The 23579-nt window shown below is 58.7% G+C and overlaps 1 protein-coding gene across 3 annotated transcripts in view; it reads right to left on the bottom strand.

Annotated features, from left to right (window-relative positions):
- LOC102450730 (N-alpha-acetyltransferase 25, NatB auxiliary subunit-like) overlaps positions 1-23579 on the bottom strand; it is a 161494-nt gene that overhangs the window by 106987 nt on the left and 30928 nt on the right. For 2 of the 3 annotated variants that reach the window (XM_089775109.1, XM_089775110.1), the window contains exons 6-7: positions 22037-22144; positions 1371-1449 (exon numbers count right to left, since the gene is read on the bottom strand). In XM_089775109.1, coding sequence (XP_089631235.1) covers positions 1371-1449; positions 22037-22144 — 187 coding nt within the window. The remainder of the gene's footprint in view (positions 1-1370; positions 1450-22036; positions 22145-23579) is intronic. The other variant, XM_089775111.1, reaches the window with a different exon arrangement.

The raw sequence follows: 23579 nt of genomic DNA, 5'->3' as shown, positions 1-23579 counted from the left end.
TCCTGCACCCTCACATCCGCAAGCCTGTGGCTTGCTCAGCACCCCAACCCTCCATCTGACCCCAACACTGCCCGGCCTGGAGCCCCCTCCTTGAGCCAGCGTCCCCTTATCCACCTCCTCCTGCATCCAGATTCCCTCCTAGAGCTTGCACCTCTCACCCCTTCCCACACCCAAATCCCTCATTCCCACCCCAGAGCCCACACATCCTGCCTCAACCCAGCGAGGGTCCGGCTAGACTGCAGGAGTTTTTCAGGATTCCGGAGATACCCCAGAAAAACTCTTCTGCATCCAGGGTTGCGTTTGTTCTTCTGCTTTTTTAGTGGAAGGGCAAACATGCTCTTTTGGTCACCCCTATATTCCTCTTTCCACGAGGAATAAGGGGGCTTCCAAAAGAAGGGGTTTTTTTTCCTGACATTTGGTCCAGTCTAGCCACTGGAAATATTGGAAAAACTTCTTCCTACAGAAGAACTGAAAAAAAAGTGGTAGTGTAGAGTGTATAAGGGCTGGAAATAGCAAGTGATGAGAGGAGGAGAATAGAGAGGGTGGGGCTTCAAGGGGTGGGGTGGGGAAGTAGATCTTCACTCATTCTGAAATGTAAAAAGTGATCTTCAGTGGTCTCCAACCTTTTAACACTCGTGTATACACAACAATAGCTCAGGCTGTCTTGTAACTGGAGCCGGGGGGGGGGGGGGGGCAACCAGGTGACACCTTGCCCAGGAATCTGAACTAAGGAGGGGGTGGGGCTGCCTCCAGGCTGGGGGACCAGTTGCTGGGTGAGAGTTACTCTGGGCTGGTGGAGGATGCAGGGAGGGGGGCAGGGTGCTGGCTCTGGGCCCCCTCTCCACATTGGACTGTGCTGACTGCTTCTGGCTGCTGTCTTAACAGCAAGTCTGTGCCACGCTGCGTCCTTGTGAACCAATAAACCCTCTGCTCTACCTGCCACCTGAGTGTCACGTCTGGCTGCGGATGGGGGTGCAGGGCCTGGGGACTCCCCCACATTCTGACACAGTGATAATGAAACTGATGTTGCAAACATTCCTGAGTGTGGCGAGCAATACCAGAACTAGTCTAATGAAACCAGTGGGACAACTCATCTTGCCCAGAAGCATCTGCATAATTGGGCTCAATGTGTGTTACTGGTACACGTTAATTTACAGCCATCTTTAAACTAGGACATGTACAAATCAATTAAATGGGCATCATACAAGTTTCCTAAAGAGACCCAAACAACCCCCTCCCCCAAAAACACTCCACACACACACACACACACACACCCCCACCCACCACCTGGGGTAAAAGCAAGAATATCCTGGCAAACCTCCACACAGCTAGTGTTGTTAATTGACCAAATACACTGAAAGATGAATTACCTCCTAGTTTTCCTCTAACAACATCCAAGGCTTCCTGATACTTCCCCAAACGTTCCAGTATCATGTAGTAAAGTTCAACCTTAGAAGAAAGAGATTTGGATACACTGACATTTGGAACTAAAACAAGTAAAGTGTCTGGAAATAAAAGCAGTTTGTGCTTCTGTTGTGAGGAAGAGGAGAATGTTAATGCTGCCTGTAAAATTAACAGCCATCTGAGAGGAAAACTCAAAAATTTAACACCCTCAATCACAAAGGATCCCCTGGGCTTTACAGACACTACAAAGGAATCACTTCACCTAGCAATGAACTCTGCACAATTTCACCACATCTACCCTCACACTTCCTTCTACACCCCCTTTCATTTCTTATGCTCCTCTCCCCCCCTCATCGCTCCCTCTAACTCCCTGCTTCACACATCATTTCATGCTGAGGCTTGCAGGGGTCTCCTACTTCTCAAAACTCCCTTTGGTCATGGGGCCTCCTGGGCAGATAAGCTGACTGTTGATATTCCCCCTACCCATCTATGCATTTACATTGTATTGGGATTTTGGCCCTTCGAGGACAGCAGTGAAACCTTTGTTATCCTGCATTCTGTTAGCCAGAATTGCCTCCAGCCACAATACTGTCACATCTTCAGGCGCACAGGCCTGGCTTGGTTTACCATGATTGGCTTAAATAAAAAATTAAGAAGTACTAATCATCTTTAACTCAAAATAGAAATGTGAGACCAACTGCCTCACACTACAAAACTACCAATATTAAAAACCTGAGTTTTACTATTATCGTCCATTGGCTTTTCCTAGGTTGATGGGACCCTCAGATAACCGGAATTTTTAGATAACTGGAACGCCCTAATCCCCGAGCGCGCCGGACAACACAGGTTTTACTGTAATATGTATGTAAGATCTTGACCACAGTCTCTGTTAAGAATCTTTCACATATGCCCAAACTCCACGGGCCTGGCCTGAGGCCTAGTTAACAATGGACAATACATGGCTAAAGAAAGGTTGAAATAAGCAAGAAACAGACATGTTTGTTTAACCAGCCATAAACAAGCTAAGACAGCAAAACCCCAGGCAGGGAGCAGTAATTGGGGACTCATCATGCGTTGCACGTAGTTCACAGAGGGGCCTTGGAGACTCCGTGGTTCAGGACAAGATAACAAGTACATACTCCCTGAATGCCAACCAGAGTTCAGGGAGAGGGCTAGCATGTCAGCATAAGTTATAGCATCCATCCCTCACAGATGCCAACCCGAGCTCAAGAGAACGCACTGATAAACTGTACACAATTGTCATTGCTGTGTACGGTTTACTATTCTTTTTGCTTTAAGACCCTCTAAGAATGTACCTGTGGGCCAACCTGCCTGGGAAGGGCCACTGTCATTTCCATGGACCTGAAATCAGGATTTAACTTACACCTTGCAAGAGGAAAAGTTTGAGGGATAACACCTGTGTATTAGCAAACATGTTAACCTGAGCTATGGGTGGAGCAATGACGTAACCTTTTAGATTATTGACATATTGTGCTAATTTTGTCTTGCTGCTAGAACCTATCCAGGGGCCCGGGAACTCCCACCCCATTGCTTCTCTCTGCCCATTGGCACCCTATATAATCTATAGTAATTCATTGTTTGGCAGTCTGACTGAGCCTAACAGCAAAGTGACACTCCGCCAGCGCTGTGCGTAATAAACCCTCGTGCTTGGATCTATATGGTGTTGCACTTCTGTCCTTTCAAGTCCTGTTCAACTACATTCCAGTTTTCAGTTCTTTTACTTTTTCACTGCTATTGGTTACTTCCGCATCCTTGGAACCTCAAAAAAATTGTTATATAGGTTCTTTTGAATTATAACCAGATTTCCCAAACTTCTGCATTTAATTAGCAATGAAAATCAATTTTTTAAAACAAACACGAACATACATCAACATTTCTTTTGTCTCCCATGTTTCTGCATCGAGTGTGACCAGACAGGAAAGGCTGCTGACCACATTGCTTTGTTTGACCAAGAGGAGAACCCCAGCAAGCATGGCCAGGCTGTGTAACAGCAGAAAAAGTGAACAAGACATGTATTTCACACTCACTCCCTTGGAAGAATCTTACCATTTTGTTTTCTCAAAGTCAGCTGTAAGCCTGTAGGGCTCAGAGAGGGGCGCCTCCCTCTCAGAATCAGTGGGCAGCCACTCCGCCTCACTACCCCTTGCTTAGTCTCTTGGGGGAACTAGCTAAGCCTGTCAGCTCTTCAGGGCTGGTGGCCAGTCAAGAAACAGTCCAGGGCCCAGGCCCAGGCCCTGCTCAGGTCAGGCGGTGAACAGGGAAACAGTTTGGAGCCCCAAGCCTTGGTTTGGGGTGGGGCAGCAAACAGAGTCCAGCAACCCAAACTCAATTCAGGGCGGGGCAGCACACAAAGTTCTAAAAGCCAAGCCCTTATTCAGGGCGTGGCAGCAGGTAACCAAACAGTACACAAATCCTGGTCTGTGTACCCAGCTGGGTCCCCTTCCTCAGACAGGGGTCCGGCAGATTCAGGCTGCTGTGGAGCAACAGCCAAGGGGGAGACTGCCACCCAAGAGTGCAGTGGCAGGGGGGACATGGGCCCACCCACTCCACCGTGTCCCAGCCCAGGGCCCTAGTAGCAGCAGAACTGTCTGCTGCTGGGTCAGCAGGGATCCACTCCAAAACACACTACCCTGGTTCTGACTCAGCCACACAATGGTCCTTCACCCTGGGCTTCTTCCCCTTGGGTGGTACCTGAATCCGATGCAAGTCTTCTGGGCTTTGCAGTCCTGGCACCCCTGGCCAAGCAAGCAGTCCCTCCAGGTTGCCACCCAGTAGGGGCCCCTGGGGCCCAGGCCAGTCCCCTGCCTCTCCTGGGTCCAGCGCTTCCTCTGGGACAACAGAAGGCTTCTGACTCCTTCCAGCACACAGCTCACACTGACCTCTCTGGTAGCCTTTTTATATCCCTGGCCCCCGCCTCCTAGCTTCCAGGCAGCTGTGTGATCAGGGATGGGTGTTGCCCACCAAGGCTCAGGTAAGGGCACCTCCTCCTGCTGCTCCATGGCCTGCCACTCCTCTGCCCCACTCCACTCTTAAGAAGGAGAAGAGGCAGCAGGGGCTGCCCTCTTCCTTCTCCCCCCCCCCCGCCTGGTTCCTGCTCCTGCACTAGCAGGAGCCCTCCCCACCCACCCACTCACCTGTCTGCCCGTCCGCTGAGGACTGCTCCCCGGACGTCGCTCCAGCCGCCGCACTCCACCACCACCACCACCACCTGCTGCTGCTGTTGCCTGAGGGGAGAGGGGGGGCCTGCCGGCTGCCCTCCCTCTCCCCTCCACTGCTCCAGAGGAGGAGGACCACCCCACCAGCACCCACCACCCAGAGACCTTCCCCTGCTGCCTGCCCGCTGCTGCTGCACCCCGCTGAGGGGGAGAAGAGGAGATCACCAAGAACTGTGGAGGGGGTTTGTTTACAGACTGAGCTTTTCCCCACCAGCTCCAGGGGTGGTGGTGAACTGAACTGTTGAAAGGGGGGCTGGGGGAGAGGCTCAGAGCCCTCCCCTTAGTCCAGCTGCCACCACCCCCGCTTCCACCACCCCTTACCACCTGGACTGTCTCTTCTCCCCCTGGCGGGGTTTGCTGCCCCGCCCTCCACCTGGGACTCTGCCGCAGCAGTGGGCGAGGTTGAGCCTCCACAGTGCTCGTGGGTGGCCCCCCTCCCTCAGCTACATCTGGCTGGGGGGCCACCCTTACCCCTGGTCACCCACCCTACCCCAGCAGCTTGTGTCCTTCCCCACTGCCTGCCCCTCCCTGTTAACTTTGGGAGCAGGTGTGGTGGGTAAGTGTCTTTGGGAAGGGAGGGAAAGAAACAAACTAAGCTATCTGCCACTCCCCTGCCCCAGCTAGACCAAGAGTGTGTGCCCCGCCCCACCCAGCTGTTGTTTGCCTCCATTTTATCTCCCCCCCCCACCCTTGAGCACCACCCAGTTTGCTTTGTCCCCCCCTGCCCTGAGCGCTTGTGCTCCCCCTTTTAGTTAGCCCCCCTGTTCACTGCACCTCCCCAACGGCCCCATAACCCCCCCCCCCTTGTAACCCAGTGCAGCTGGAGGAGCCGGCCCCTGCCCTGTACACGTTACCTTGAACCTTGTCTGCCCTGCCAGCGCCCTCCTCCTCTGCCTCCAGCCTTGCGGGGAGGAGTGGTTGCTGGCCCCTCGGTTCCCCCTGTTTCTACCCCCCCCCCCCTATTTTTTTTTGGTTCCCTCCCTCCCAGCAACTAGTCGGCGGGAGGGAGTGGTTGCCCCACCCCTTCCTTTCCCTTCCCTTCCCTTCTCCCCCAATTGCACCCCCCCTTCCCTTGCGCATCCCTGCCCCTGTACTAGCGCCCTCCTCCTCTGCTACAGCCTCAGCAGGGAGGAGAGGCTGCCAAACGCCCCCCACATCCTCAGTCGCCCCTCCCGAAACCAGTGCCCTCCCTTTTCCCCACCCTTTCCCTCACGGACACCCTCCTCCCTTGCCTGTTGTCTGGAGGGGAGGAGTGGTTAACCCTCATCCCCTCTCTTGCCAACTGTGCCTCCTTCCTCCCCCCTCCCACGATGGAGGAAGCCCCCGCCCTCATCACTCCCACGGTCCCCTCTTTATCACTGGGCCCAACAACTGCTGCGGCTGACCTCCCGACCCCAGGCCCGAGCTCCGCCGCTGCCACGGCCAACGCTCCCCCAGATTCGGGAGCAGCCACCACCTCAGCCAGGAAAAAGGGCGGGGGGAAGAAAAAGGGCAAAGGCCCAGCCCCGAAGGCCAAACCCACCACAGCCAAAGCTGCCCTGCCCCCCGCAGCCCTATCATCTACCGCAGCCCCTCCTTCCCCTGCTGTCCCCTCCACCAGCTCTAGGGGTGACACAACCAAGGCCCCCAGAGCGTACGCCCAGGTGGCCGCTGCCGCCCCCTCACCTGCCCCGTCATCAGCCCCGACTGCCACCTCCAGCTCCATCCCTGGCGGCCGGGGCCCCTTTCCCACCATGACCAGGAGACACGGCGTTCGCTGCCTCCTGGTAGCCGCCTCGCCCCACATGGAAACCTACGTGCGGGCGATGGCGAGGGTGGTGGGGGCCTCGGCCGTGGTGGCGGCCTCCAAAATGTATGGCAAGGCGGTGTTCTTCCTTGCCTCAGAGGCCGCCGCCCAGGAGGCGGTGGAGAGGGGCCTGGCGGTGGGGGGCGTGCACGTGCCCCTCGAACCACTGGAGGACCTGGGCGTACGGGTGGTCCTCACCTCCGTCCCGCCCTTCCTCCCTAATGCCGCCCTGCTGCCCTCCCTCTCCACCCTGGGGAAACCCATTTCAACCATCAGCCCTCTCCCGTTGGGCTGTAAGGACCCCGCCCTCCGCCACGTCCTGTCCTTCCGCCGGCAGGTACAGCTTCAGCTGCTGCCGGCGGCGCGTGGCAGGGAGGCGCTCAAGGGGTCCTTCCTGGTGCCCTACCAGGGGGCCCACTATCGGATCCACTACTCCTCGGGGGAGACCCGGTGCTTCCTCTAACGGGCGATGGGGCACATCCGGAGGGACTGTCCCTTGGCCCGGTCGGAGGAGGCGTCTGGGCCCCCCGGGGCCCGTAAGGGCGCCGGCCCCCCTGGTAGTCCGGGATCCGCGGCCGCCCCTCCTCCAACCGACGGCCCTGCTCGGGAGCCAGAGGCGTCCCCTCTGGCGTGCCCGAGCAGGCAGGCGGGCCCCACCTCTATCCGATCAGTCACTGCGGGGCCCGAGGAGGAGAGGGTGGCGCGGTTGCCGCAGGGCGAGGGAGAGGGCCCTCCCCGGGTGGAGGTATCCCTTTCTTCCCCACCCTTGCCACAACGCCGTCCCCGAACCCCAAAAGTGCCCCCCGGCCTTGCCCTCGCTGACCAGCCCTCCACTTCCACCTCGGAGGGCTGGACGCTCGTCGGGGGCAAGCGCAAAGCCCGCCGGTTGCGGGCTCAATCTCCCCCCTCCGATGAGGAGGGCGGGAAGGCCCCCCTCCGAAAGATCCCGAGGGGGGCCGGCGCTGCCCAGAGCGCCCCCGACGAGCATCAGCGGGAGGCGCCGGCCGAGGAAGCCGTGGCGGCAAGGGGGGACGACGACGCCCCCCCTGCGGAGCTTCTCCACGAGGAGGCCTCGGGTGGAGCCCCCCCGGCCCCGGTTCCAACTGAGCCCCCCTCCGTCCCCGCTGAGGTAATTGTTGCCTCGGCGGCCGGAGGGGAAGGCTCCGGGGCCGAGGGGATGGAGCTTAGCTCCATCTTCGAGGAGATCGAGGCCCTGGGTCTGACCCCGCTCACCCAGGGGGAGGACGACCCTCCGCCAGCGGGCCTCGGTCTGGGCGGCGACTCTATGGCGCCGCCCCCTCCTCTCCCCGATCCCGTGTCCCAGGTGGCTGACCCCGTCCTCACGCTCGGGGCGCCCCTGATACTGCCCACTGGCCCGGCCGACTCGAGCGCCGGAACGGATGCCGCCGAGCCCTCCGGGGCGACGGCTGGCGCCGAGCGGCCGGGTCCCGGGGTTGGGGGTGCCCCCTCTCCAGCTACCGAGGTGGGGCAGTCATCCCCCTTTCCCGTTGGGGGCCCAGCGGAAAATGCCATCCAGGCCGACGCCGAGGCATTAACATCTGCCTCTCCACCTGAGCCCGGCGTCGGCGCGGGCCCCCTTCCTGTTCCCGACCCCCAAGTCCCCACTCGGGAGGCACCGCAGCTCAGTGGGATTGCCACGGGGGACCCCTTCCCAGACCCCGTCCAGGATCCCGATTCCCTCCCATGTCCCGATCCTCCCCCTACTCCCGCTTCCGCCCTTTACGAACCCATTTCCAGTCCCAAAGCCTCCCCTGTTCCCGATCCCTTCCCTACCCCCACCTCTGCCCCATTCCCTGACCCCGACCAACTGTCCAGCCCTGAACCCACCCCTCCCCCCGCCCCTGCCGTGGAAGAGACCCCTCCCCTGCCGTCCCCCCTTTCCTTTCCCATCCTGGTCCCCGTCGTGTTGCCCGATCCGTCCCCACCACCCTCCCAAACATTAGCCAGTGCCACCCCCGTGAGGGCCATTTCGTTCCCGCTAGCCGCGGGCAGCCCTCCCGGGGTCCTTTTTGTATCCCCCGTCCCCAACCCGTTAGGGGCTGCCTTGTTCCCTCCGCCGCCTCCTTCCCTGCCGGGGGCGGGGGCGGGCAGCGCGGTGCCAGCAGTAACGGCGCCGCGTCGGGGATCGGATCCCTGTTTGTCCGTCTCCGTGGCCCGTGAGCTTTGTCCAGGGGCCCGGACGGAGGAGAATCCTGGTTCCCCCTCGGTGCTGAAGGGCGAGCTGCGCCAATTCCTCGCGGATAACCGCGGGGCGAAAGGAAAGGCGCAGCTCGCCCTCCAGCGCTGGGGGGACTTCCACTCCATCCTCCAGGCCACTAGAGCCTTGTTGCAGGAGGGGAGAGGGACCAGTAGGCAGGACGACGCGGCCTACCGCCGGACCCGCAGGTTTCGGGACGCGCTCCTGACCTTTGGGTCGGAGAGCGGTCTGCTGCGGGGCCTGCGTGAGGCCGCCGACTCGCCTGCCCGTGAGGATCCGCCCCAGCCCTCGTTATGAATTATACCATCATCGCAACATTGAACGCCCAGGGCTGTAGGGCGGGTCCCCGCAGGAGCCGGGTGCTCTCCTTCCTTTGAGGGGGGGTACTCGGTGACTTTCCTGCAGGAGACTCACACGACTCCAGCTGTCGAGGCAGGCTGGCAGCTGGAGTGGGGGGACGGGGTGTACTTTAGTCACCTCGGCGTTCACTCGGCCGGGATGGTCACCCTGTTCTCCCCTGCCCTACGGCCCGAGGTGCTGGGGATTGCCGAGGTTGTCCCGGGCCACCTGCTGCACGTCCGGGCCCGCGTGGAGGGGCGGACGTTGAACCTGGTCAATGTCTACACCCCGAACGCGGGCCCGGACCAGGTCACCTTTTATCGGCAGGCGGCCACCTTCCTCGGCACTTTGGATCCTCGCGAGTGCCTGGTCCTGGGCGGGGACTTCAACACCACCCTCGATGACCGGGACCGTGTAGGACTCGCGAACTGCCAGGCCGCGGCGGACGTCCTCAGGGAGATCGTGGAACGTCACTCCCTGGTGGACGTCTGGCGAGACCACCACCCGGACAACAGTACCACCTTCACTTACGTCCTGGTGGGGAAAGAGCGGTTGAGCCACTCCCGGTTGGATCGCATTTACCTTTCACGATTCCATCTGGCACGAGCCCACTCCTCCAGCATCCGGCCGGCCCCGTTCACGGACCACCATTTGGTGTCCGTGAAGGCCTCTCTGACAGCGGAGAGGCTGGGGCCGGCCTACTGGCACTTTAACAATAGCTTGCTGGAGGACGTGGGCTTCGTGGCGTCCTTCCGGGAGTTCTGGCAGGCCTGGCGGGGGCAGCGGCCCGCCTTCCCCTCGGCGCGGCGATGGTGGGATGTGGGGAAGGTGCGCGCCCGGCTCTTCTGCCGTGACTACTCCCGGGGCGCCAGCCGGCGGAGGGATGCGGCGATAGAGCAGTTTGAACGGGAGGTCTTGAAGCTTGAGAGGCGCCTGGCGTCCGCCCCCGAGGATCCACTCCTCCGCGAGGCGTGCCGGGAGAAGCGGGAGGAGCTCCGAGCCCTGGAAGATCACAGGGCCCGGGGCGCTTTTGTTCGATCTCGCATCCACCTCCTTCGGGAGATGGATCGTGGCTCCCGCTTCTTCTACGCCCTGGAGAAAAGGAGGGGGGCAAAAAAGCATTTCACCTGCCTCTTGGCGGAGGACGGCACCCCCCTCACGGACCCGGCGGAGATGCGCAGAAGGGCCAGGGCCTTCTACGCCAGTTTGTTCTCCCCGGATCCGACTGAAGCCGACGCCTGCAGGGCGCTCTGGACCGAGCTCCCGACGGTCAGCGCGGGCGACCGAGACCGGCTGGAGCTGCCTCTCACTCTGGCCGAGTTCTCGGAAGCCCTCCGTCTCATGCCCAACAACAAAACCCCAGGCACAGAGCCCTCCCCCCAGTCCAGCTGTCCCTCCCCTCCTTCCTGCTGCCACCACCCCCAGTGCCCCCTCCGCTACCTTTACCACCTGGACTTTCTCTCCAGGGGCTGTTGCTCCGCCTAGGACTGTGCTACTGCAGCAGTGGGCAAGGTTGAGCCCCCACAAACGCTTGTGGGTGTGCTCCCCCCTTGGACTTGGCCCCGCTCCCTCACCTACATTGGGCTGGGGAGCCCCCTCACCCCTGCTTACCCCACCCTACCTTAGCTTGCCCCCTTCCCCACTGTTTACCCCACGCTGCTAGGCGGGTTTGTTTTTCTCTCCCTCTGTAAGGTTACTCACCCACCACACTCAGTCCCAGAGTTTACGTGCCACGCCCCCGCCCCAGCTAGCCTGTTGTCTTGCCTCCTTTTGTCCCAACTCCCCCAGTATCTCCCTCCTTCCCCAGCCTCCTGCTAGCCTTTTTGGCACTGCCCTGCCAGCCTTGCCCCCCCGAGCACTTGTGCCCAATCCCTCTCCTTTTAGTCAGTCCCCCTAGTACACTGCACTTCCCTCAATGACCTCATAGCTACCCTCTGTACCTGCCCTGCACCCTCAATCGCATTTCCTGCCCCACCCTGCCAGCACCCTCCTCCTCTGTCTCCAGCCTTGCAAGGAGGAGTGGTCACTGGCCCCTTGATCCCCCATTTGCTTCCCGCCTGTGCTAGCGCCCTCCCTCCCTGCAATCAGCCAGCGGGAGGGAGTGGTTGCTTTTTCCCATCCCCTTCTTTCCCAATCACAAACCCCCTTTCCCTCATGTCCACTCTCCTCACGTCCCTACCCCATCCCCCGCCCCCCAGCAGCCTCCTCCTCTCCCACAGCCCTACAGGGAGCAGTGGCTGCTGGCTCCTCTTCCTCAGTTTCCCTACCAGCACCCTTCCTCTGTTAGCACCCTCCCTCCCTGCCAACAGCTCAGTGGGAGGGAGTGGTTGCTTTTTCCCATCCCCCTTCCTCCCTAATCGCATACCCCTTTCCCTCGCCCCCCCTTCCCTAGCACCCTTCCCTTCTCCCCCCTGCAATAGCACCCCCCCTCCTCTGCCACAGCCTCAGCAGGGAGGAGTGGCTGCTAATCCCCTCCCCTTTCTTGGTTCCCCTTCCCTGGATCCACTACCCTCCTCCCCTGCCTGCTGCTTGTCAGGGAGGACTGGTTCAGCTTTGCCCCTTCCCTGTTATCTGTGCCTCCCTCAATCCTCCCCCCATGATGGAGGAAACCCCCACCCCTGTTGACCCTACGGTCCCCTCATTGCCATTGACCCCGCAGACTGCTGCGGTTGACCTCCAGACCCAGGCTCCACGCCTGCCACAGCTGATGCCCCCAACCCCATGCAGGTGGGCCCTCCACGTCAACCAGCAAAAAGGGCCGGGGGAGGGAAGAAAAAGGGCAAAGACCCAGCCTGGAAGTCCAAATCTTCTGTGGTCAAGGCCTCCACCACACTCCCTCCTTCCCCTGCTGTTCCCCCCACTGGCACTGGGGGCAATCCATCTGCTCCCCCAGAGCGTATGCCCAGGTATGTCTGCTGCCTCCAGCTCCATTCCTGGTGGCCAAGGTCCCTTTCCCACCCTGACCAGGACCTGGGCGTACGGGTGGTCCTCACCTCCATCCCGCCCTTCCTCCCCAATGCCGCCCTGCTGCCCTCCCTCTCCACTGTGGGGACACCCATCTCCATCATCAGCCATATCCCGCCCTCCGTCACATCCTGTTCTTCCGCCGGCAGGTACAGCTGCAGCTGCTGCCGGTGGCGCGTGGCGGGGAGGCGCTCGAGGGGTCCTTCCTGGTGCCCTACCAGGGGGCCCTTTACCGAGTCCACTACTCCTTGGGGGAGACCCGGTGCTTCCTCTGCTGGGCGATGGGGCATGTCCGGAGGGACTGTCCCTTGGCCCAGTCGGAGGAGGCATCCGGGGCCCGGGAGGGCGCCAGCCCCAACATTGCCGGCCCCCTGGTAGTTCAGCCTCCACGGCCACCCCTCCTGCAATCAATGGCTCGTCGTCAGGGGCCGGAGGCACCCTCTCTGGCGTGCCCGGGCAAGCAAGCGGGCCCTGCCTCTCTTCCAACTGTCTCTGCGGGAACTGAGGAGAGGGTGGTACAGTTGCTGCTGGGAGAGGGTTCCCCCAGGGAGAGGGTTTCCCTACCCCCCTCTCCCCCTCCCATGCCTCAATGCCCCCCTCGAAAACCATCCGCACCCCCTGGCCTTGCCCCTGCTGCCCAGCCTTCCACCTCCACCTCAGAGGGCTGGATGCTTGTTCGGGGAAAGCGCAGAGCGCACCCTTCACAGGCGCAATCTCCCCCCTCCGATGAGGAGGGTGGGAAGGCCCCGCTCCGAAACATACCGAGGGGGGCCAGCGTTGCTGAGATCGTCCCTGACGAGCGACAGCAGGAGGCGCCGGCCGAGGAAGCCGTGGCAGCGAGGGAGGATGACACCGTTCCCCCTGCGGAGCCTATCCGCAAGGAGGCCTCAGGTGGAGCTCCGCTGGCCCCGGTACCAGCTGCGCCTCCCGCTGCTACCGCCAAGGTAATTGTTGCCACGGCGGGGACAACTCTGGGGCCATGGAAGATGGAGCTAAGCTCCATCCCAAGGAGACTGAGGCCCTGGGTCTAACCCCGTTCACCCCGGGGGAGGACGACCCTCTGCCAGCAGGCCTCGGTCTGGGCAGCAACCCCACTGCGCCACTCCCTCCTCTCCCCAACGCCCCAGGTGGCCGACCCCATCCTCACGCTTAGGGCGCCCCTAGTGTTGCCCGTCTGCCAGGCCAACTCGCGTGCTACAACTGAGGCCGCCGAGCCCTCAGGGGCAACGGGTGGGGTGGAGCGGCTGGGTCCCAGGATTGAGAGCGCCCCCTCTCTCAAAACTGAGGCGGGGCGGTCCTCTTCCCTCCCTGTTAGGGGCCCAACAGAACCCATCGCTCTAGCCAATGACGTGGTTGCAGACTCATGTTCCGATCAACCATTTGAGCCCAGCTTCAGTGTAGACCCCCCTTGTCCGCACCGCAGCCCAGCGGTACAGACTTGGGGGACCTTCCCTGTGACCTTGCCCAAAACTCTGGTCCCCTTCCCTGTTCTGATCCTCCCCTCCACCCCTTTCATGCCCTTGGCCCCAATCCTGCCCCTTAGGAACCTATATCCAGCCCTGAGTCCTCCTCCGTTCCTGACCCTTCTCCAACCATTACCGTTGTTCCCCCTTCCCCTTCCAGCCCACCGTCTCACCCTGAGCCCATTCCTTCCTCCCGCCCCTACCGGGAAAGCTACTCTCCCATTATCATCTCTCCCCCCCCCCCCCATCTTCCCCCCCCCCAGTGATGCCTGCTCCCCCTCAACTGCCCTCACATCCCACTATTATTGCCGCACCCAGGGAGCTGTCCCCTTCCCGCTATCTGCGGCCAGCTCTCGGGATGGTATTTGTGTAGCCACTCCCTAGTCCTTTAGGGGTGCCTTGTTCCCTCCACCGCCCCCTCCCTCACTGGGGTCGGGGACAGGCAGCACGGCACCATCGTTCTTGGCGCAGCACTGGGGCTCAGACCCCAGTTTGACAGTCTCGGTGGCCCGTGAGGTCCTTTTGGGCGCCCAGATGGAGGAAAAGCCCAGTACCCACTGAGCACTGGGGGCCAAGCTCTGCCAATTCCTCTCAGATACGCGCGGGGCTAAAGGAAAGGGGGAGCTGGCCCTTCAGCACTGGGGGGGATTTCCATTCAATCCTTGGGGCCACAAGGGCCCTTTTGCAGAAGGGGAGAGGGACCAAGAGGCAGGACGTCGCGGTCTACCAGCAGACCCACAAATTCCGTTATGCCTTCGGCTCAGGGAGCAGCCTGTTGCGGGGCCTGCGGGAGGCTGACGATCACCCTGCCCGTGAGAATCCACCCCAGCCCTCATCATGAAGTACACCGTCATTGTAACATTAAATGCCCGGGGGCTGTAGGGCGGGTCTCCACAGGAGCCAGGTGCTCTCCTTCCTTGGGGGGGGCGGGGAATACTCTGATCTTCCTGCAAGAGATCCACACGACTCCAGCCGTCGAGGCTGGCTGGCGGCTGGAGTGGGGGGACGGGGTGTATTTTAGCCACCTCGGCGCTCGCTTGGCCGGGGTGGTCACCCTGTTCTCCCCTGCCCTACGGCCCGAGGTGCTGGGGACCGCCAAGGTTGTCCTGGGCCGCCTGCTGCACGTCCGGGCCCGCGTGGAGACGCTGACAGTCAACTTAGTCAACGTTTACGCTCCAAATGTGGCCCCGGACCAGGTCACTTTACGCCACCTTCCTCGGCACTCTGGATCCTCGCGAATGCTTGGTCCTGGGTGGGGATTTCAATACCACCCTCGAGGACCGGGACTCTGCAGGAGTCGAGAACTGCCAGGCCGCAGCAGGCATCCTCAGTGATGGTCCACGATCTCTCTCCCTGGTGGACATCTAGCGAGACCACCACCCAGATGACACCACCACCTTCACCTACGTCCGGGTGGGGGACAAATCAGTCAAGCCACTCCCGGCTGTATTGTATCTACTTATCCCATTTCCATCTGGCGCAAACCCACTCCTCCAGCGTCCGGCCGGCCCCGTTCACGGACCACCATCTGGCGGCCGTGAAAGCCTCTCTGACTTCGGAGAGGCTGGGGCCGGCCTATTGGCATTTTAACAATAGCTTGCTGGAGGACGTGGGCTTCGTGGCGTCCTTCCGGGAGTTCGGGCAGGCCTGGCGGGGGCAGCGGCTCACCTTTCCCTCAGCGCAGCGATGGTGGGACGTGGGGAAGGTGTGCGCCCGGCTCTTCTGCCGCGACTACTCCCGGGGCGCCAGCCAGCGGAGGGATGCGGCGATAGAGCAGTTGGAACAGGAGGTCTTGATGCTTGAGAGGCGCCTGGCATCCGACCCGGAGGATCCATGCTTCCGCGAGGCGTACCGGGAGAAGCGGGAGGAGCTCCGGGCTCTGGAGGACCATCGGGCCCAGGGCACCTTCATTCAATCCCACATCCAGCTCCTGCTTCTTCTATGCCCTCAAGAAAAAGAGGAGGGCTAAAAAGCACGGCAGCCCCCTCATGAATCTGGAGGAGACGCGTGGAAGGGCCAGGGCCTTCTACGCCAGTTTGTTCTCTCCAGATCCGACCGAAGCCAACGCCTGCAGGGCGCTCTGGACCGAGCTCCAGGCGGTCAGCGTGTGCGACTGGAACCGGCTGGAGCTGCCTCTCACTCTGGCCGAGTTCTCGGAAGCCCTCCGTCTCATGCCCAACAATAAAACCCCGGACATGGATGGGCTGACCGTGGAGTTCTACCGTGTGTTTTGGGACGTCCTTGGCCCGGACCTTGCCAGCATCTGGGCCGAGTCCTTGGAGAGCGGGGTCCTCCCTCTTTTGTGCAGGTGAGCCATGCTGGCCTTATTGCTGAAGAAGGGGGACGTCCGCGACCTTTGGAATTGGCGTCCCGTCTCGCTGCTCAGCACAGACTACAAGGTCGTAGCAAAAGCCATCTCGCTGCGACTGCGGTCCGTGCTGGCGGACGTGATCCATCCCGACCAGACCTACACCGTCCCAGGCCGTAGCATCTTTGACAACTTGTATTTGGTCCGGGATCTCCTGGAGCTTGGGTGTAGGGACAGTTTGTCATTCGCCCTCCTGTCCCTGGACCAGGAGAAGACGTTCGACAGGATGGATCACGGGTATCTCCTGGGCACCCTGCAGGCCTTCGGATTCGGGCCCCGTTTTGTGGGTTTTCTCTGGGTGCTGTACGCCCTCGTGGAGCGTCTGGTCAGGCTCAACTGGACCCTGACCGAGCCGGTCAGCTTCGGGCGGGGAGTACGTCAGGGGTGTCCTCTGTCGGGCCAGCTGTATGCTCTGGCGATTGTGCCCTTCCTTGGTCTCCTCTGTAAGAAGCTGACGGGGTTGGTGCGCCAAGAGCTGGAGCTGCAGCTGGTTCTTCCGGCGTACGCCGATGATGTGCTCCTCGTGGTCCAGGACCCGGGTGACCTGGCGAAGGTGGAGGCCTGTCAAGTCGTGTACTCGGCAGCCTCCTCCGCCCGGGTCAACTGGGTCAAGAGCTCTGGCCTGGTGGTCAGGGACGGGTGGCGGGCCGGCTCCCTCCCACCCGCGCTTCAGGCCATCAGGTGGAGCGTGGGTCCGCTGCTCTATCTGGGCGTCTATTTATCTGCCATGCATCCCTCTCCGCCGGAGAACTGGCAGGGTTTGGAGGCCAGGGTAGGTGAGCAGCTGCAGAGATGGACAGGACTAATAGTAATAGGATGACATTTAATAGTGAAGTGTAAGGTTATGCATTTAGGGATTAATAACAGGAATTTTAATTATAAGCTGGGGACACATCAGTCGGAAGTAACGGAGGAGGAGAAGGACCTCGGAGTCCTGGTTGATCACAGGATGACTATGAGCCGCCACTGTGACATGGCCGTGAAAAAGGCTAATACGGTCTTGGGATGTATTAGGCGAGGTATTTCCAGTAGGGATAAGGAGGTGTTAGTGCCATTATACAAGGCATTGGTGAGACCCCATTTGGAATACTATGTGCAGTTCTGGTCTCCCATGTTTAAGAAGGATGAATTCAAACTGGAACAGGTACAAAGAAGGGCCACTAGGATGATCCGAGGAATGGAAAACCTGCCTTATGAAAGGAGACTCAGGGAGCTTGGCTTGTTTACCTTAATCAAAAGAAGGCTGAGGGGGGACATGATTGCACTCTTTAAATATATTAGAGGGTGTGGCGGGGTAGCCCCGCCCCTCCCGGAGGCCGCCAGTGCGCCGCGACCGCGGGGGAAAGGAGCACTCCCCGGCGCGGCGTGCATAGCCGTCCGTTCCCCCCGAGCGGGGGAGCCGGCGCACCGGCCGGGTGACGAGCCGGGGCCGGCCGACGGCGCAGACAAGGGGCGGGGGAAGGAGGTCGCAGAAGTGACGTCATGGGGAGGCCGGCCTGAGGGGGGGCTGGCGGCCGACAAGGGGGGTGACGTCATCTGCCTGCGATCGGCGGGCAATTCAAAAGGACGCAGTGGACCAGCGAGCGGGGGGGACGCTGAGGCGACGGACCCACCCCGGGGGCGAGTGGAAGAAGCCAGGTACTGGAGACCCTGGGCGGGACCGGAGTGGAGGCCCGCAGGGTGAAGCAATTTAACTTGGGGGAAGAAGTGGCCCAGGGCGGGGACGTGGACCCTGAGAGTGGGGGAGTTTAGGGTTCTTGACCCCCCCCCCCCCGCTAGGTAGGGAGTCTATCCCTGACCTTAGGGCCCTGGGTCGGGGTCTGGAGCGAGGGCGGGCCGGGACCCCCTTCCCCCAACCGGCTGAGCTGAGGGGAGTAGAGCCGGGCGTACCGGCCACCAACTGCCATAAAGGACTGAGGGAGGGCAGATGTGAGCCCCTCCCCCCGAGGGAAACCCCTACAGAGGGATAAATACCAGGGAGGGAAAGGAATTATTTAAGCTCAATACCAATGTGGACACAAGAACAAATGGATATAAGCTGGCTAGTAGGAAGTTTAGACTTGAGATTAGACGAAGGTTTCTAACCATTAGAGGAGTGAGGTTCTGGAACGGCCTTCCAAGGGAAGTAGTGGGGGCAAAAGATCTATCTGGTTTCAAGATTAAACTAGATGGGTTTATGAAGGGAATGGTTTGATGAGATAACATGATCTTGGTAACTGACCATTCATTATCAGTGGGAAATAGGTCAATGGAGGGATGATAGGCGTTACTATAGAGAACTTTCTGGGTGTCTGGCTGATGAGTCTCGCCCACATGCTCAGGGTTTAGCTGATCGCCATATTTGGGGTCGGGAAGGAATTTTCCTCCAGGGTAGATTGGAAGAGGCCCTGGAGGTTTTTTGCCTTCCTCTGTAGCATGGGGCACGGGTCACTAGCGGGAGGATTCTCTGCATCTTGGGGTCTTTGAACCATCATTTCAAGGATTTCAATATCTGAGATATAGGTGAGAGGATTATTCTAGCAGTGGGTGGGTGAGATTCTGTGGCCTGCACTGTGCAGGGGGTCAGACTAGATGATCAAAATGGTCCCTTCTGACCTTAAAGTCTATGGGTATGTCTACACTACCACCCTAGTTCGAACTAGGGTGGTTAATGTAGTCATACGGAGTTGCAAATGAAACCTGGGATTTGAATTTCCTGGGCTTCATTTGCATAAAACCGGGCGCCGCCATTTTTAAATGTCCGCTAGCGCGGACTCCGTGCCATGCGGCTACACGCGGCACGGAGTCCACACTAGCAGACATTTAAAAATGGCGGCGCCCGGTTTTATGCAAATGAAGCCCGGGAAATTCAAATCCTGGGCTTCATTTGCAAGTTCGTATGACTACATTAACCACCCTAGTTTGAACTAGGGTGGTAGTGTAGACATACCCTATGAGACTTCCCAGGAGGGTACTGGTGCTAAATCAGCTGGTCCTGTCCATGCTCTGGCACTGGCTCAACACCCTGCGCCCAGCCCCGGAGGTCCTGGCCAAGCTCCAGAGGGCAGCTTTGGAGTTCTTTTGGCCAGGACTGCACTGGGTCTCTGCAGGGGTCCTGTCCCTCCCCCTGGAGGAGGGGGGTCAGGGCCTGGTCTGCATGCGCAGCCAGGTCCGGACCTTCCGCCTCCAGGCCCTGCAGCGACTCCTCTTTAGTGCAGGTAGTCCGGCATGGGGCACCTTGGCCCACGCCTTCCTCTGAGGGCTCCGATACGACCGGCAGCTCTTTTTTATCCACCCGAGGGGTCTTCCGCGAGACCTCTCAGAGCTGCCGGAATTCTACCAGGACCTCCTCCGGACCTGGAAGCTCTTTTCGGCGACCAGGTCCGTTGTGGCCTCCGAGGGAGCAGACCTCCTCGCGGATCCCCTGCTCCACAATCCAGCCTTGTGCGTGCAGGTGGAGGAGTCTCCCTCGGCACGCCGGAGGCTGCTAGACCTGCTAGACTACGACAGGGGGACTGGATGGATCTCCGAGCACTCACTCAGCGCATGGGGCTCTCCACCCCCCGAACCCCCCTGCGCCTACTCCAGGAGGTGAAGGCGGTCTTGCCGCAGCCTGCTCTTGATTTCCTGCAGAGAGCCCTGTGAGAGGGTATGCCCCGCCCCTCCCCTCCTGCAAATCCTCCGTCCATTATTATCAGGCCCCTGTTCCATGAGCCCCCCCGGCCTTCCCACCCTTGGACCCCCAGCCAGTTGCAGGATTTGCAGCCGGTGTGCTTCCAAACCGCACCAAGGAAACACCTGTACACACTTGTGTTCCACAAACTCCATTTCCCCACCCTCATGTCCTGCCCCAACACCAAATGGCGGGACCACCTGAGACCTATAGAGGGTGGGGAACCCCGATGGGCTAGCATATTTTCCACCTTAATACCGTGGCCCATCGGGGACATCAGTTGGCGGCTCCTTCACAGGGCCGTGAGCACGGGCGTGTACTTGGCGCGGTTCACCCCTATCCCAGACACCTGCCCCTTTTGCGGCGTGAAGGAGAACCTGGCGCACGCCTACCTCGAATGCGCCAGGTTGCAGCCCCTATTCCGGCTCCTCCAGAACCTCTTATTGAGGTTCTGGCTGCACTTTTCCCCTCACCTTTTTATTTACGCACACCCAATCCGTGGCCCCACAAAGTCGCGAGACCTCCTCGTCAACCTGCTCCTGGCCCTGGCATAAGCAACCATATATCATACCAAGAGGAGCATGCTGGACAAGGGGGTTCCCTGTGACTGTGGGGCCTATTTCCGCTCCTCCCTTGTGTCACGAATCCGGACAGAGTTCCTCTGGGCAGCGTCCACTGGCTCCATCAACAGCTTTGAGGAGCAGTGGGCGCTGTCCGGAGTTCTCTGCTCGGTGTCCCCATTTGGTTCCCTTCTTATAAACCTTTAGCCTGCACCCCTTGTCCCTGTTTTTCATTAGTTGTCCCAAGGAATTAGTTGATCCCCCAGGTCCAGTCGTCCCTCCCACAAGGCTGGGGGAGGGTCTTTTAGAAATGGGCGGGCTGATACCCACCCACTCCTGGGTTTCAAACAGAGCCCCACTACACACAAGCCTGCCCACCCATCCCCATGGTTTCAAATAGTGCCCCACTACACAGCTCTTGAGAAGTTACTACTGCAATTGTCTCTACTACTACTGTGTTTAAACTGAAAACTAGACTCCCTGCCTGCAATGTATTTTTATTAAATTTGTAAGTTCTTCTGCAACACAGAACTTTATTTCTATCTTAGGGGTTGTAAGGGGTCCACATCAGTGGGAGGTCACACTGACCCCCTTTACTGTCCAGTTAAAGGACAGTAGCGGTGTCTTAATATATAAATAGTTAAGGGTCCAAGCCTCCCAGTAGGCTGGGACACGGCTTACCAGGCCTGGCCTTCAGTTCAGTCAGAGCCACAGGCTAAAAGTCAAGGGCCCAGCCTGGGCAAACAGTTTATATGGCCCAGCCCTGGGGCAGGGCGGGACAGGCACACAAACGTTTAACACAAACGGTGCAATAGCAGTCTACAGCTCCGTCCGGGTCCCAGACGGGCAGGGGTCGGCTCTCCTCGCTGGCAGAGAGCCAACAAGCACAGGGAGTTTGCCCCACAGGGGGAACCTGCCACCCAAGGGAAGGGGTGGGGGGGGGGGGGGACATGACACAGGATGCAGGCCCACCCGCTCTGCTGCATCCCAGCCCAGGGCCCTGACAGTGGCAGCGCGGCAGCCACGGGGTCGGCGGGGATCCAGACTGTAGCACATCGACTAGCTCTGTGGGTCAGCGGGCATTCAAGCTGCAACTTGCTGCCCATCTGACCTCCATCTCCTCAGCCACCCCGGGGTCGGCTGTCTCTGGGTTGCTTCCCAGTTCCCCCGGGGCCTACCAGGTTCAGGCGCTGCTCCTCGGGGTCAGCTGGGGACAGAGGTGCTGGCAGGGTGTCCATGGGTTCCGGCTCAGGCAGGGGCCCAGGTGGACCAGCCCAGTCATCAGGGCCTGGCAGGGGTCCCAGAGGTCTCAGCATCTCTTCGGGCCGTGGCAGCCATCTCAGCAGCCTAGGCCAGGTGTTGGGGGCCGGCAGGGGTCCTGGTGGCCCAACCCAGTCCTCCCATCGGGTGTGGCGCAGCTGAACCCTTTGCTGCAGGAGCTGGGGCTGAGTGTCTGGCCTGTTCAACTGCTGGGCTCTGACTAAGCTCCCAGCTCTTACACTCCTAGTCCTGCCCACCAGCTTCCTGTGGGCAGGGCTAGGTGAGGCTGGACCCGCTCACCAAGGGGTCTTAAAGGGCCCTTCCTCTTCCGGGTCAGAGGGAAGCCATGTTGCTGTTCCAGGCTCATTACAGGGGTTCTTAAGCATTATCCATAGAGTGGGTCACACTTAAATAGAGGAACTCACAGACCACATCCCCTCTAGGCATGCCCAACTTCCTTCAAACTAGCAATCATAATATCTCTGTGGCAACAACAGCAATTGTTTCCCTTGAACAGGAATATTGAGCTGTTTCTAAATTGAGAGTTACCAGCTGGAAATGGAGAGCCAACACCACCCTGCCAGCTCCCCCAAATCACCAGCAAGTGTTTTACTTTGTATATTTAAATGATGAAAAAAAAAAGATTAGAGAGCACCACAATGGGAACCAGAGTCAGTATTAGGGATGCTATACTAGGTCATTAAGCTATATTGTTAGCACAACATAAAGCTCATAAAATGCATTAACAATGATCAAATCAAATAGAAAACAGTCTGCAAATCTTACTTCAGCATCAGCTTCAATCTTATCCTCCTTCACCATTTTTTCCACCATTCTTTCAGCTAGGGGTAAAAACATAGTTTTGGAGAGATTTTCATCCTGTGTTGAAATAGACTAGAGGAGAGAGAATTACTGTAGCAATTCATCAGCCGTTTCGTATTGTCCTACTCAAAATTATTTTTTCCCCCATCAGAGGGGAAACAGCACATGCAACAACCCAAGAAATACCCATCAGCTACATGCATGGACACCGTGGTTTGTAAAACATGCTGCTGGGTAAGCACCTGATGACACAATGAAATGCTCACCACTTCACAACTTGAGTCTCAGAACACCACAACAGATGTGTTATCAATACAATTACAACAGCCATTTAGTGGATTCATTTCTTCTACAACCAAATTATTTCAAAGTACAGGCAGTCCCCGGGTTACATGGATCCGACTTACATCGGATCCCTACTTACAAACGGGGTGAGGCAACCCCGCACTAGCTGCTTCCCCCCAGCAGACCAGGGAGACGCGGGGCGGCTTTTCTCAACAGACACCTCAGCTTGAGAATAAAGGACTGAGGGAAGTGAGGTGTGGGAGAATAAAACTGAGCTCTGGAGAAATGTTTGGCTAGAGTTTCCACTACAATATGTACCAGTTCCGACTTACATACAAATTCAACTTAAGAACAAACCTACAGTCCCTATCTTGTACGTAACCCGGGGACCGCCTGTATGTAATTACTGTTTTCGTATTTATTTTTTTGCCTAAGGCTGCATCTATACTAGCACTTCAGGGGTGTGAATCTCCCCCCTCACTGACAACAGTGCTGGCATAGACAGTGCTATGTTGGCAGGGGACATGCTCCTGCTGGCACAGCTACCACCACTTGTTGAGGGGGGTTTAATGGTGCTGGCTAGAAACCTCTTTCCTGTTGCCATAGAGCAGTCTTACAGCGGCACAGCTGTGCCGCTGTAAGGTCCATAGCATAGACACAAAAGGGTGCTACAAGGAGGAGGGAGAACAACTGTTCTCCTTGATCTTTGAGGACAGAACAAGAAGCAATGGGCTTAAACTGCAGCAAGGGAGGTTTAGGTTGGACATTAGGAAAAACTTCAGGGTCAAACACTGGAATAAATTGCCTAGGGAGGTTGTGGAATTTCCATCACTGAAGATATTTAAGAGCAGGTTGGATAAACATCTATCAGTGAGGGTCTTGATGGTGTGAGGGCAGGGGACTAGACTTGATGACCTTTCAAGGTCCCTTCAAGTTCTAGTGTTCTATGAATCTGTACCCTAAACAAGGTCTGGCAAGAAGCTGAATTAATGCTCAAATTGGTTATCTGTGCTACTGCAACTTATTTCATAGGAGGCAAGCAATACCAGGTAAATTTCTGGACCTCTCAGAAAATACACATTTGAGAAAGTCTCAGTGTTTATTATGATGTTATACAGAAATGGCAGCACCCTACAATGGTGGTAGGCAGCGAGCTAGCTTATTCAAGAATGCTATTGGGCACTAGGGATGTAAAAGTGTAACCGTTTAAATGGTTAACCGA

This window comes from Pelodiscus sinensis, chromosome W (genome assembly GCF_052426305.1).
Source record: "Pelodiscus sinensis isolate ZL-2025 chromosome W, ASM5242630v1, whole genome shotgun sequence".
Taxonomy (NCBI): Eukaryota; Metazoa; Chordata; order Testudines; family Trionychidae; genus Pelodiscus; species Pelodiscus sinensis.
The sequence above is the reverse complement of the archived record's forward strand: the minus strand, read 5'-3'. Positions and strand labels throughout refer to the sequence as shown.